Consider the following 14,973-nt stretch of genomic DNA (forward strand, 5'->3'; position numbering starts at 1 on the left):
ATTCAACCCAAAGATTGAACGAACTGCACGCAGGTTGAGGAAATAGGCTCGGTAGAATCGAGAGCAAGCTATTCTTTCATCGCCTAGCATCAACATAGCCCTTGATTTAACATCTAACAGTTCGTTTAGTGACACAAAAGAAGAGGGAGTCATGGAAAATAATAACAAAACATTAAAGGAGTCGGTTGCCCCTAATTTGAATCAACTGCCTTTGTGTATTGAGTACCCTAACTTAGATGTTGCATTTGTGTTAAAGTCAGGACTAATACATTTGTTACCTACCTTCCGTGGTTTTGTAGTTGAGGATCCTCATAAGCATTTGAAGGAATTTCATGTGGTGTGTTTAAGTATGAGGCCACAAGGTATCTCAGATGAGCAAGTAAAGCTATAGGCTTTTCCTTTCTCCTTGGCAGATTCGGCTAAGGAATAGTTGTATTATCTTCCATCGGGGTCAATTAACTCCTAGAATGAGATGAAGTGGCTTTTTTTAGAGAAGTTCTTTCCTACTTCACGAGCTAACAATATCAGGAAGGAGATCTGCTGCATTAAATAATATAACGAAGAGATCTTGTATGAGTACTGGGAGCGCTTCAAGAAATTGTGTGCAAGCTGCCCACACCATCAAATACCTTATAAGCTCTTAATCCGGTATTTTTACGAGGGCCTATTACCAATGGATAGGAGTATGGTGGATGATGCCAGTAGAGGTGCACTGGTTAACAAAGCACCTGAAGCTGCTAAGAATTTGATTTCCAACATGGCAGCCAATTCTCAACAATTTGGGACAAGGATGGATCATACACCAAACAAAGTTAATGAAGTCCATGCTTCTAGCATTGAATGTCAACTTTCATATTTAACTTCTTTAATGAGGCAAATGGTAGTAAATAATGTGCAAGTTGCTAAGGTGTGTGGAATTTGTTCGATTGTTGGTCATGCTACAAATATGTGTCCAAGCTTGCAAGAAGAAGAGCCAATCCAACAAGCCAACGTGATTGGTGGTTTTCCAGGGTAGTGCTAGGAAACGATCTAACTAATGGCAACGAAAAACAAAACTTTTAAACCATAGACCGATTCCTTTAAACCAAGATTAGGGCACATATTATATAGTTTATATGTTAAATAAAAAATCTGCAGTAATATGAACGATTAGAGTAAAGTTTAGAGTTCATACGCACATTTAGAGGCTCCTTCAAACTCGTCTCTAAATCTTTTCGCCACCGATCCAAGAACAGGATCGAACCAGCGATAATCCACATGAAGATAACCTGAAGAGCTAAAGAGGGATTTGCTAGATCCTCTTTAGCATCAAGAACCAAATCAAGAATCAAAGAGAATTTGATTCAATGGACAAGGGTGGCGTGAGATTTAGAGAGAAATAGGGGTTGATTCCTTTTATTCAAATGAGTGAAAAAAATGAACTTCAGTTAATTTCTCTCAATACACATGCACTTATATAGTGCATGTGTAAAACCCTATTCCAATGAGAAATTGGCTTGGGCTCCAACCCAAACAACCCTTATATCCAAACACTCCCAATCATGATATTTTATTTTAATTATTATTATTTCCAATTAAACTCAATTAATATATTTATAGAAATATATTAACATTTAACAATAATAATAATCCATTTAAATATATGTGTATATATATTTAAATATAATCTCACTTATTTAATTACACTATGAGATTACCAAAATATCCTTTCGCCCTAAAAGACAAAAACGCCCCTTGCACAAACTAATTCTTAAATTATCTTCTATGTGTGTGACCCGTAGGCTCTTCATCATACCGGCAGTGAGTAGTATCGTGATTAACACCTATTAATCGTCTCACTACATGCATACCAAGATTGGCCCTTAGCAAGGCATCATGGCCACCCGATATATTCGAATTTAGCAAAATAGCTACCTGTCAACGATATGGTTACCATGCAATCAAATACTTTCATCATCTGTTATCTCATTGAGACTGGGGTATAGAAATAGTGTCAACCTCAGTTTACTCTCGATATATTTGTATTCAGTTACTAGACCAATGACCGGAATAATGAATTAGATTGAGCAACAACTTAATCCCACTGTGATCACAGATTTATTGTCGTTGTCATTAACTGAATTGCGTCGTGAGATAACTTCTCTTGCACCCAGGAGTGATGGATCATCTGTCGATCCACCATAGTCTTGATACACTCCTCGATGCAACCAATCACTACTGCATTGATAGCTCTGAATAGAACTACGTTGGCTAGTGTCAAACTACACCAATCAGTGCATGTAATGACTTCTTTCTACTAGTATACTTTATAACATATACAATAAAAACATACATACTTAGCATATGAAAAATAGTTGGGCCCAAATTTTCTTTACTTATAAAATATAATTCTTTACTTATAACATATAATTCTTTATATATACCAAAATAACAAGTACAAAAACTTTAGCAACGGTGGACAGTAATGCCAATTCTCTCCGCTTGTCGACTTCCTTCTGACCGCTGCTCACCTATTTCCTGCAAAACATGGAAAAAACAACGGGGTGAGCACAAAAATGCTCAGTAAGTAAAATCCTTACTATGCTAGCCCGATAACTCTCTCTCTCTAATTTTCCTTACAACTCCTCGTTCAATTTTCTTGGGTACTTCTCTCTTTTCTCTTCTCTTTCTCTTTCTTCTAGAACTTTCTTCATTACCTCTTAGTAAGTCACGACCCATCTTATCGGGGGGACGGCGGGACATCGCTCCCCTCTACGTGACCCTCTACTAATTCTAGCCGATCGGACGCGGTTATGCATGGATTCGGAACCCTTGGCCATGTGAGTCTATAATCTCTCTCTCGGGTTACTCGGGTATAGCCCTCATCCGCATGCACTCTCACGGGCTACACCACTTCTCTATCTGATACTCATGCCGCTCTCTCAATGCGGCGTACATGCGGGAATACTACCATTACCCACGGGTTCCCATCGCACAACCTACTCTATTCTCTTTCTTTAACTTTAAGTAGCTTATACTCAAATTCTCTACTAAATCTCAAGCTGCTTCTCAGTGTATAAACAAAGGTGTAGAGCTAGCTCATGCTCCTAATGCACTAATGAATAATGCCAACTACAAGTTTCCTCAAAACCGCATTCTGCCCAGGTCATACTAAAAACGGCCATAACTTGTGCTGTACACCTCGGATTGCTACGGTTTGGTCTCGTTTAAAGCTTAAAAACAGGGCTACATCTTTGATGTTTTGGTCTCAACCAGTTCAAAACCGAAGATGTCCAAAACTTACTTAGAAAGTTATGGCAGTGACAGGGCAAATTCACTTAGGCATTTCATCAAACAACTCATGGCATATAAACACTCTACTAAAATTCTACTTACTTCATTCTCTAGCCATCAAAATGGAGAAAACTCCCAAATAATCATAACTCCTGTCAAGAAAGCACTCCCAAAAAGCTTCACAAAACATCTCTCAAACTCATCAAATCTATTCTCAATACACATTAAAACACTACTCATACATGGAATCTATCCAACAACTACAAAAAATAGCTACTCCCAATTCAATTTTCCATTAATCAACTAATACTGAATGCATACATCTCTACACAAAAAGCTTGTTTAAAACTAAGTTGGTTGGATTTACTTACCTTGTGCAAAGATGACTTCTTTAGCACTTTTCCTTCCTTTGTGGTCTTGTCTCTTCTCTACAACTCAAACAACCAAGGAAAGCAAACAACCAAATAAGGACCTCACTACAATATAGAAAACTCACATCTAAAGTATGAATTTACCTTAGGAGGCTTTAGATGAAATCTCTACTCAAAACCCCTCTTAATTCCCTTGGAAATCTTGGGAGGATTGGATGGAGAAATTGAGAGAAAATGGGCAAATGGAGAGGCGGTGGGGGAATATGAAGAATAAAGGGTTTTCTCTACTCTTGACCCTTTTTAGTTCATATATAAGCATCCTTTCCCATTTTGCCCTGCTCTTCTTGAAAATTATCTATACTTTTGATTCTTTACAATACACCCCCATCTGAACAAATCTCTACTAATTTCCTTTCATTTTACTCCCCACTTTTCCTACTAATAGGGGTAGAATGGTCATTATGCCCCAAAAGAAGAATTCTCTAGAAAACTCAAGAAAACTTGTCTTAGGCTCGTCGCCGCGGCGAAGAACTTTGCGTCGCACGGCGAAACAGGGCAAGAACCTACCCGTGGGTGCATACCTCCTCGCCGCGGCGAAGCTTCTTCTTGCCCCGGCGCGAAGATTGGTTTCAACTTCACCAAAACTCAACCAATTTCAGGCAACAATTCAACCAACTAAAATACAAACTCAATTAAAGTGAAACAATAAACTTTAACTAATACAACAAATTTAAAACGTACCTCAAGTGGGATATTCACACACGTTTGTGGCTACCTAACGGATTACTTTTAATTGAGGTGCCACCAAAATAACAGGTTGGTGATTTGTGGAGGCATCACTAGAATAGTCTCTTTATTACATATCTTTCTATAAATTCTCACCATATTATATATAAATTTATTTATTTAAAAAATACAAAATAAATTACTAATTAATTATAGTAATTTGTGTAGATTTACCATCTATAAGTTGAACAATGTTTAAAACCCAACTTAGGGTAAAAAGCCGGCAAAGTGGTTTGGGTCCTGGTTGACCGATTTAACCAGTTTAACTGGTGGGTCAAACCAGTGTCCAAAGGTTTGAATGTAATGACTTTTTTCTACTAGTATACTTTAGAACATATACAATAAAACCATACATACTTAGCATATGAAAAATAGTTCGGCCCAAATTTTATTTACTTATAAAATATAATTCTTTACATACATCAAAATAACAAGTACAAAAACTTTAGCAACGGTGGACAGTAATGCCAATTCTCTCCGTTTGTCAACTTTCTTCTGACTGTTGCTCACCTATTTCTTGCAAAACATGGAAAAAACAACGGGGTGAGCACAAAAATGTTCAGTAAGTAAATCCCTTTATCTTTTCTCCTTCTTTGATTCTTTCCTTACTTAATTCTCTTCTTCTTTCTTTCGTTCCTAGTTCTTTCTCTTTTTTGTCTCTGTTTCTAATTCTTACTGTTATTTCTTTCTTCCTAATTCTCGTTGTTCTTTCTTTCTCTCTGTTCTTTCTTTCTATTTTTTATATTCTTTCTAACCATGATAGAATTCATGGTAATATACATGAATGATATGTAGGGGTGTGCAAAACCGGATATCCGATTCGGTTTTTCATTTTTCTGATCTGATCCGAAAATTCGGATCAGGATGAAACCTGATCCGAATTTGATCCGGATTTCGTCTGATCCGGTTTTATCTGAATTTGTATGAAAAATATCAATTTATCCCCTAAAATTTTGCATTATTCTTATTACCCCCTACTACATCATCATTTTATTACATTTTGACCCCCAAAGTTGTCATCGCATTTCTAAATAGTCCACATAATTTACCACTTTTCACCTAGGACCGCAAAATAACTTCTTAAAACTTGTAGTTATGGACAAAATCGGATCGAATCCAAATATCCAGTTTCTTTGTGGAGCCGATCTGAAATCTGGATATTCTAAAAATTGATATCCGAATCCGATCCGAATTTTCGGATATCCAGTTTTTTTGGATCAGATCGGATACGGACCGGATATCGGATTTTTTTGTATACCCCTAATGATAATGCATAAAAATGCATATGCAATAATGCATTTTTCTTTCTTCTTTCTTCTTTCTTATTCTATTTCTTTTCTTTTCTTTCTTCTTTCTTATTCTATTTCTTTTCTTTTCTTTCTTGTCTTGCTTGCTCAAGCTTCTCTTTTCTTTCTTTTTCTTGTTCTTTCTTATTCTTTCTTTTCTTATTTTTTGCCGATCGAACTCTGTTGATGCATGGATTTGGAATCTTAGCCGTGTGAGTGCGTACAATCCTCATCTATATGCACTCTTGCTGACCGTACAAATTCTTTCTTTCTTCTTAGGTCACTCAATTAAGGTGGCGTGCATGTAGGAATTCTTCTTGGTACAACCCTCATCCACATACACTCTTATGGGTCGTACAATTCTTTTTCTTCTTATGCCACTCAATTAAGGTAGCGTGTATGTGAGAATTTCTTCTTAGCACTCACAGTTTCCCATCACAACAACCTATTCTTTTCTCTTCTTTAACACTTTTTCTTTCTTTAATTCTTTATTGTTTTTTCCTTCTTTCTCTTTATTCTTAAAATGTTTTATTTTTAAAATTCTTTATTCTTTCTGAAGTACTACATATATACAAATATATGCATATGGATGACTCATGCTTAGAATTCTTACTTAAATGCACTCATTAAATGCAAATATGCAATGTTGCATAAAATTAAGGTTTCTACTCGTGCTCATGCTTCTCTTAGGCATTTCATCAAACAATAAATGTGTATATGCAAACTCTACTACTTCTCATACTCAAATATATCCAACAACAAGTATAAATAATCACCAATCTCATCTCAATTTCCCAACAATCATAACATATATATGCTTACAGAAAACTCTACTCAATTGATTTCTTAAACTTTAACTTGAGTTGAATTTTGAGTTGGATTTACTTACCTTCTACTTAGTCTCCACTAAAGCTCTCTACTCTTGTTGAACTCAAATTTTCCCTTACTCCTAAGCATAAACTCAATAAGAATTCAACTTCTACATAAGTAAATCTTATATATAGAGCAAGAATTCTTACCTCCTGTTGCCTAGAACCAAAACCTTGTCAAAATCCACTCAAAAGCCCTCAAAAATCCTTGGAAAATTGAGAGAAAATGGAGAAGGAAAGTGGCGGTGGAAGAAGAGAAATAAGGGGGTTTGTAAGACTAAACCCTTAATATCTTATTTTACAAACATACTTTCCCATTTTGCCCTTACACTTTCTTAGAAATTTTATCTTTGTCCTCTAGTCAATTACCATAATGCCCTCATTTTTATTGCATTCTCCATGAAATTCTATCTCTTTTCACTCTCTACAATTTCAACTAATTTTGAGTGAAAAGACAATTTTATCCTTAATACAAGTTTAAGGCATTTTCTTCACATTTTTTCAAAATAACTTTAACTAAAATCAACTAATGGCTATAAAAACATAAATTAAATTACATATCTCCGTGTGGGCGTTACATTGAAATCTAACAAAAATACCCTTAAAAATTATGTTAGTCCATATAGGTTTGAAATCTTGCAAAAAAACACCAAATTCCACCATTGCCGTTGGCAAATAGGGCTTGTTTCCAACGAAGACAACACTCCAGCTCACCATGAAAATGCTTCCCTTAGCCTCCTGACCAAAACTCATCTCACCTTTCTCCTGTTCGTCTCCCCAATTGCCTACGACAATGGGCTTTTTTCAGCAATATTGTTTCGTGATTCTGGTCGATTCACTCACCAAAAATCATTGTTGTTGCCATCATTGCACTCACAGACCATTTTCCTTCAAAAGCTTAAACATTATAGCCTTCAATTGTTCATAAATTGACGTCCTAATTTTTAAAGTTTTTAATGAATAGGAAATTTGTAACCCCACTCGGTGAAGGCTCTGGTCCTGGTTTAACTGGCCGGACCGCGTTTTAAAATACTAGCTGATATTATGAAAACAATATTTTGTCTGTGTGAAATCCAATAAAAAAAAAAAAAAATTGTAACAGCAATAATTTTTGTGAAAACCGCGTATTACCCAAAAGATCGTCTTTTTTTCAAACCCGCCATCTCGACTAACGGTTTCTGTTGTCAGGTCATCGTCTCCATTGATCAAACCCAGCAAAGCCATGGCCACCAATCTCCCATCTCTCCAAACCCCACAAACCCTCTTTGCTTCCGTTGACATGGGCACGAACTCTTTCAAGCTTCTCATCATTCGAGCTTATCCCAGCGGAAAGTTCTTCACTTTGGACCGTGTTAAAGAGCCCGTGACTCTTGGTCGCGACTTTACGTCATCTTTGCACATCTCCAGTGAGTCATTCTCTCGCTCAATTGAATCCTTACTTAAATTTAGAACCTTGATTGAAGCTTACAAAGTGGAGAAGGATCAAACACGTGTTGTTGCAACTGCGGCTGCACGTGACGCTAAAAATAAGGAACAGTTTGTTAAGAGTGTTGAGGAGAATGTTGGGTTTGAAGTTGATGTGTTGAGTGGTGAAGAGGAAGCTGAATTTGTGTATCTGGGTATGCTTCAGTTTTTGCCGGTTTATGATAAGTTAGTTTTGGGGATTGATATTGGAGGTGGATCCACCGAGTTTGTTGTTGGGAAGAGAGGGAAGATTGTGTTTTGTGAGTCTTTGAGGTTGGGGCATGTGGGGTTAAGTGAAAAGTTTGGAACTTCTGAGGGTGAAGTTGAGAAAATGCGGAAGTTTATTAGGATGGTTGTGACAGAAAGTGGGTTGGTTGAGAGAGTGAGGGAGAGTGGTTTTGAGGTGGCTGTTGGTTGTTCTGGTACTATTAGAGCTCTTGAGAAAGCTGTTTTTAATGGTTATGATCAGAGGTTTGTGGATAATGTGGGGGTTTTGGGGGTTTGTAAGAGGGATTGGAGGTTGAGTAGAGAGGGATTGAAGAGTGTTGTTGAGAGGTTGTGTTCTGGGGGAGGAGATGGAGAGAGGGTTAGGAAAGAGAGTTTTTTTAAGAGGAGATCAGAGTTTATTGTTGCAGGTGCAGTGTTGTTGGATGAGATTTTTGAGTTACTTGGGATCGAAGAAATGGAGGTTTCTGGGTATGGATTGGCAGAGGGTGTTATTGCTGATAGTTTGGCTAAGATCTTTGATGGATATGATTTGAATGCGAATGCTAGGTGGCGGTCTGTTGTGCGGCTTGCAATGAGGTTTAGCGGTACAAAGAAGATGAAATCTGCTGCACAATGTGCCAGCATTGCCAAGGTACTTTGAAATTTTATATATTGGACACTTCTACTAGATGTTTGTTGTTCAAAGATGTTGCATCATTATGGAAGTGAAAGGGATTCATATTTTAGCTTTAATTGTGCCCCTGAAATTCACTTATTTGCAGCTTTGATATGTAGAAATTCCTTTGAGGATTAGTGTCATCTTGCGAGTTAATGTTGGATAAATGTTACTTTAGGCAGAATTATTCTTAAAGTTTTTTCCAACTTCACATCATTTTGCACAATGTAAATTGAACCCTTGTATAATATTGGAAGTTACTATGTGACTCTACTGATGCGTTGTCGTTTCACAAGTTTCGCAAACTGAAAACCTGATCAGAAACAAAACATTCTGCCTCTTATGTTTTATTTTGAATTGAACTATTGCAAAGGATTACAAGTACAATCTGATAAGTTGGACCAAATGATTGCTGCAGGATATTTTTGACGGTTTAAGAAAATGTGATGAGCTTGCCAACATTCAAGTTAAACTTGGTGTCTCTTTGGATAACAAAGATCTTGAATTTCTTGAAGCTGCTTGTTTGCTTCACAATATAGGACTTTTCATTAGTAAAAAGGGCTATCATAAGAAGTCTTGTGAAATCATTATGGTACGTGCAATTTTCTTTCTGTGAGATGTATTCCTCCGTAGAATGTTCTAATGTGCATGTAATATATCAGACTACTCGTGGCTATTAGCAAAGTCAGTGAATACTCACTGACTACTGAGGACCACCTAAGAAGTATAACTTTTGAATTTTTACACTCCATAATGAGTTATCTTTTGTTTTGTTCTTCAACCTTTAATCCTGAAAACTTCATCTTTTCGTATAGAATGGTGATCATCTTTATGGATACAGTACTGAGGAAATCAAGGTATGTTTTCTGCCTATTGATTGTGGTCTGTCCTAATTTTGTACAATAAACCTGTTCTGTATGCTAATAAGCATTAACATAATTTGCAGTTAATTGCACTGCTTACTAGATATCACCGGAAGAAATTCCCCAAGTTTAGTCATTCTTCTTTAAAGGAGTTTTCTGGAGAGGTATCTCATCTATATGTTCTGCAAAATGTTGTCATCAATTTAAATATTGAAGAATTCTATTATCTTCAAGTTTTTCATTACTAATATCTCATACTCTTATCAGGTAATCCAGAAATTCAAAATGCTCTGTGCAATACTGCGCTTATCTGTTATATTACAGCAGAATGAATCTGTGAACCTACAGGAGATGGAAGTTTTTCATTCTCATGAAGGTTTTAAGCTGGTATGTTATGTCATAGTGCCCTTCTACTTATTTTTCTTGAAAAGAAACTGATATTTAGTTGTTCCATTCCACAAAGTCCATGCTGCTTGATGTTTGCTTTACTTTTATGTAAAACATTAGTCAACATTGTTGTTATCTAGTTGAGATCAAAACATAGAATTCATAACTGCCTTTTTCTTCACTTTTGCATAGGTATAATACTACTCATGGTTTGAGAAGGGATATGTTTGGTGTTGCCGGACATCCTTGATAGCTTTCAATAAATTTGACAGACGAGTTTTTATCTTTGGATTTCATTGTTTAGGCACATTAGAGAAGAGGGTCTGGAGGATATTGTTGTAACAATCCAATATTTCTCTGGTAACAGATATAGTAAGCATAACTATACAACAAAAAGGAGGTATAGGAAATTATCATGGCACATGTGCTGGGTGAATGGAGTTACAAATGTTTCAACTCTTCTTGGGATGATATTACTAGACAGAAATAATCCAATAATAGGATTTTTGGCGAGGAGAGAGAAGAAAGCAGTAGCGAGTTATGATATCAGTTTGTCTTTTTTGCTTTTCATTGGGCTTCGGTTGCTAAGAAGATTCATAATTGTTCTTTTATTCTTTATGTATCTTAAGTTAGGGAGGGAGTCTGGATTTATGTTGTATAGTTTATGATCACTTTTGTATAGTGGAGGGATGGTTACTCGCTGCAAACAGGGGTATAGAATCCGTTTTCCCTCTCCTGATACTTTGTTCTCAATGGACACCCAGTACACAATTGTACCTCCTTACTTCTTACTAATTTAATACAAAGTTTATAGTTTCTTATTTAAAAAAAAAAGAAAAAAAGAAAAAAGAAAAAAGGAGATATACACAGAAATTTGAGGGAAAAAGAATCTATTTTAGAAATTCAGCCAATCAGCTTATAGGTCTCATAGCTTGTGTGAGATCTTGTGATTGTATAGCAGGAGTTCAAAATATGCTGTTCCTTTCTAGTTTTTTCCCATTCTAAAGTTTTACTTCACCATTACTAATAGCTAGGTTAATATCATAAAGCTGCCTAGGAAATCACCCTCTTTTTGCATTGACCCCGAGGCCTCTTTGACAGGTAATCCAGGAAGTGAGGGATCGACCTTCTTTGCATGGTATATCACTACCCACAACTGAAGACATTGGCCCAGAACTAAGGCAAGAGTTAGAATACTTTAACAAGGTATGTTTCTTCAACCACGTACTAGAATTAATATAATTAGATTTCCTAACTTAACATTATTTGTTCTTTTTTCATTTTCAGGTATTCAAGCAAGAATTATTGATTATAGTTCCATCATCCAGTTCAAGTAACTCAATAGATAAAGCTACTTCTGCAAGAGATGTTGATCACTTGTAAAAATATATAAGCTCATACTACTTCCTCATAACCACTTCAAGTTTAATAGCCTTAGAGAGGAGCTGCACTCAGCTTGTAGGTACTGCTCTTGTTCAACAAATAAAATTTCTGCAAGTGACTTGATATAGATGATGCCTTGTTCAACATTCTAATTGAATAGTTTTTCTATCATCTTCAATGAGCCAAGGCTCGTGCCTATTTCACTTTGTAAATTTATTTCGAACAACACTACACATATAAAAATTATATACAAACTCTTGTAGTATGTGGTTAATGAAAAGAAATGACAATAAGAAGATAGTCTTATGTCAGTGCATACATAGAGTTTGTATATATAGTATAACTTGGTCGTTTATATGGTTTGGAGCTAATGTCAGGATCTTGGCTGGGAAGTGTTGTGCTCAACTTTTGACCAGTCTACAGAAGAAATCAAACCGATATTCCCAGTGAGCTAAGTCAGGAGGTTGGTTTTCTTGACTTTCTTTTTACTGTTTTGTGTGTTCTTTGCTTAGGATTTAATTGGGGAGTGGTTCATTGTACTTAAAATTCCGATAGTTGTTTGCTAAATTTATTGTTGAAAATTTCTTAATGATTGTAACTTTATCTGTTATATAGGATGATGATGATTCTACTCGGGAGAGAAGTGGGTCGAAATCCTTTTCCGATTGCTGCTCTTATGTTTAGTTCCCTGTCACATCTGTGAATTGAGAGCACTTGCAGAAACACAGAGTAGGAGCAGACTTTTCAGGTTGCGGATTTCTGTACAAAACTTGAAGAAGCCGAGTTTCTTGGAGGGAAAGGAGGTGCCGATCCGGGCCATTTTCGATATGTAAAAGGTTAGTTTCTTGACATCGAGGCTAACCAATGTGATATTCACCCAGCTCAATCCTACTTAAACCAACCCAATTAAAATTTCTGGATCAGCCCTTGGACCGAAGACATCTACTACTCTTTGTATCTACTGCTCATCACATGGCCCTGATCCAGTATGTTAGAAAACAAATTTTAAATCAGGAGATTGTTTTCCTGTTTTCTGTTTTTGCTTTTGTGTGTTATAATGATGTTTTCCAAATTATGACGATTGTACAGTTTCTTCTTTTCAGTGAAATTCTTAGGTGAGACGGACTTATCACGTCATCTGTTTCCATTTTGGTGTTACACGTTTATTACAATCATCTTTTCATGCAACATATTACATGTAACGATGCGATTCAGGTTTCAATTATTGAGGGTCACCAACTTAGTAAAAAACTAACAAGTTTTTTGTTCTCCAGACACTGTAAAGTTCAATAAGAACCCTAGTTTTGAAGTTTTGAATTTGTATTGACGCTCCAATAATGTTACCAATTTTTTGGATCCAAGTACCAATATTTTAGTTACATGTAACAATGTTTTAGTCAATATATCATATAAAACAGTGACCCTAAGCCTAGATTTATATGATAGGCTATGGTAATGGTTTTTGATTCAGATAGAACTGATTAAAAGTCACTGGATGCTCTGATGTGTAATGTCAGCTTGTGCTTTTTTCTTTGCCCTAGTTGAAGCAAAAGCTAGAAAGCTGCTTATGAGAAGTCACCTTCACATTTCCCAGTATGGTGGCTTAGACAGAGACCTTTCAGTGATGCCAGCAAATCCTTCCTAGTAATAGTATGAGAAATGAGATTGAGATACCAACTTGTTTGAAGTTGACAACCCAGAAGTGCTTTTCCAAGTTGAATGAAAAGATCTTTTACTTGCCATCCAAATCTCATTTTATCAGAAGTGCTTTTTCTTCCTTTTTCCCATCAATAATCCATTGGAATTGAGAAACTCTGTCATGTGCTTCTCAAAAGCTGCTTTTTTTCTAGTCTATAACTGTTTTATTATGCTTTTTCTCCATTAATTAATTCCCCACATTAATACACCAAAGACATTATGTGTGATAAATAAGCAAAATTATTTGTGGAATTATTCATAATGTCTTGATTGCTCCATTGAAAAAGCTTCTTTTTATTTCATTGTGTTCGAACACGACTCGGTTAACAAACTGAGTTCGAGTCGAGTCGATCAAGCCTTATCGAGCCGAGCCCTAAACAAGCTTTCATTGAGTCTCGGCTCAGCTCATTTATAGCCCTAGGTGGATGGGGTGTTTTTGTTAATTTTTAAACTTTTTTCTAGGGGTATTTAATGAAATTAATAAACTTAAGGGATCTAAAAGTAATTAAAAAAATATACTAATATTTCTCAAATAACAAAACAAGTATTTTGGGAATAGGATTTGGAATATGGATAGAAATAATAAGCCAAACGGAGCCTTTAGGGCTGCAATTGTGTTGAGCCGAACTGAGTATTGAAAAGCTTGAGCTCAGCTCGGTTGGAATAGTTGGAGCTCAAGCTTCAATTCGTTCAGTTAAACTATTTAGTTATTTTTAATTATTAATAATTTTAATTTTTATGTATAATATAAAATGTTATATAATATGTCGAACTCAAGTAAACTCACAAGTTGTTGGAGTCGAGTATTATTAGGTTCGAACTCAGCTTGACTCGACATGTGAGCTACTCGAGCTTTGACTTGAGTCGTTTGGAGGCCTATTTGTATACTTCACGGTTGATAATTTTTTCCTATTATCAATAATTAGTGAATTGTTCTTTTATAATAAATATTCTTTAATATTAACTATTATGTTTTTTTATTGTAGATTTTATTATAATATTCGGTGGATATATAAATCGATTGGTCGGATATAGTTAAAAGCTAACAACTAATCATTTATCTTTAATTGAATCATCGTTTATCTTTGGTCAACATGTTAAAACTTCATAATGACGTGTCCATACAAGTATCAGTGTCAACGTTCCACTTCCTTAATATATTTTCAAAACCTTCTTAAAAATATTACAAAATCTTTTAAAAATATCAAAAATCTCATTACAAATGTTAAAAACTCATATAAAAATTTGAATATTTTATTTATAATTTAGTTAACTTTAATTATAAACAAATAATTGAATTATTAATTTTTAGTTTGCACTTTATGACGTATCTTGTAAATAAGGTTTCGTTTGGTTCACTTTTGGGAATATTATTATTAGTATTTTCAAAAAAATTAAACAGTAAAATGTCATTATTCTCAAAATATTATTCTATATTTTTTAATTTCTTTTAAACCTCCTAAATTTGTTAATTTAACTGAACACTCCCAAATATTTTTTTTAGAAATTGTAAAAATACTCTAGCCACCCTCTAACAGTGTTGGCCGGCTGTCTGTATTTTATGGGTGGGTTAGGGTTGTTTTTGTTAACTTTTAATATTTTATTATGAGGGTGTTTAGTAAATAAACAAACATATGAGATATTTTTGATAATTTTTAAATCTTACATCGTAATACCCGCCCAATTTAACTTTTTTTAAAAGATTATTCT

The 14,973-nt window shown here is 35.3% G+C and overlaps 1 protein-coding gene and 1 non-coding gene across 10 annotated transcripts; one reads left to right on the forward strand and one right to left on the reverse strand.

Annotated features, from left to right (window-relative positions):
- Nucleotides 1-520: 520 nt before the first annotated feature.
- Nucleotides 521-627, reverse strand: LOC116114319. Its single transcript, XR_004125546.1, has one exon. It is a non-coding gene; the product is annotated as a small nucleolar RNA R71 (small nucleolar RNA).
- Nucleotides 628-7,686: 7,059 nt separating this feature from the next.
- On the forward strand, nucleotides 7,687-13,448 carry LOC116114313 (exopolyphosphatase-like). Of its 9 annotated transcripts, none has more exons than XR_004125538.1 (10): nucleotides 7,689-8,908; nucleotides 9,351-9,524; nucleotides 9,748-9,789; nucleotides 9,879-9,959; nucleotides 10,063-10,182; nucleotides 11,284-11,388; nucleotides 11,470-11,644; nucleotides 11,943-12,028; nucleotides 12,181-12,401; nucleotides 13,107-13,448. XR_004125538.1 is itself a non-coding variant. In XM_031400463.1 (7 exons), exons 1-7 carry the CDS (start codon nucleotides 7,808-7,810, stop codon nucleotides 11,563-11,565), a joined length of 1,719 nt encoding a protein of 572 aa, XP_031256323.1. In that variant the 5' UTR covers nucleotides 7,689-7,807; the 3' UTR covers nucleotides 11,566-11,722. The 9 variants fall into 9 exon arrangements, 2 of the variants coding, with proteins under 2 accessions (XP_031256324.1, XP_031256323.1); XR_004125539.1 differs by lacking the exon at nucleotides 13,107-13,448 and adding an exon at nucleotides 12,655-12,926; XR_004125537.1 differs by lacking the exon at nucleotides 13,107-13,448 and adding an exon at nucleotides 12,669-12,926.
- Nucleotides 13,449-14,973: the final 1,525 nt, after the last annotated feature.

The sequence above is a fragment of the Pistacia vera genome, unplaced genomic scaffold, assembly GCF_008641045.1.
Source record: "Pistacia vera cultivar Batoury unplaced genomic scaffold, PisVer_v2 Contig706, whole genome shotgun sequence".
NCBI lineage: Eukaryota > Viridiplantae > Streptophyta > Magnoliopsida > Sapindales > Anacardiaceae > Pistacia > Pistacia vera.

Bases quoted from the DNA above. Each gene is read 5' to 3' on its own strand.
- LOC116114313 (XM_031400463.1), top strand. From the start codon at position 7,808: ATGGCCACCAATCTCCCATCTCTCCAAACCCCACAAACCCTCTTTGCT. The intron at 9,790-9,878 runs GTATGTTTTCTG...CATAATTTGCAG, and splicing joins ACAGTACTGAGGAAATCAAG to TTAATTGCACTGCTTACTAG. The intron at 10,183-11,283 runs GTATGTTATGTC...CCTCTTTGACAG, and splicing joins CTCATGAAGGTTTTAAGCTG to GTAATCCAGGAAGTGAGGGA.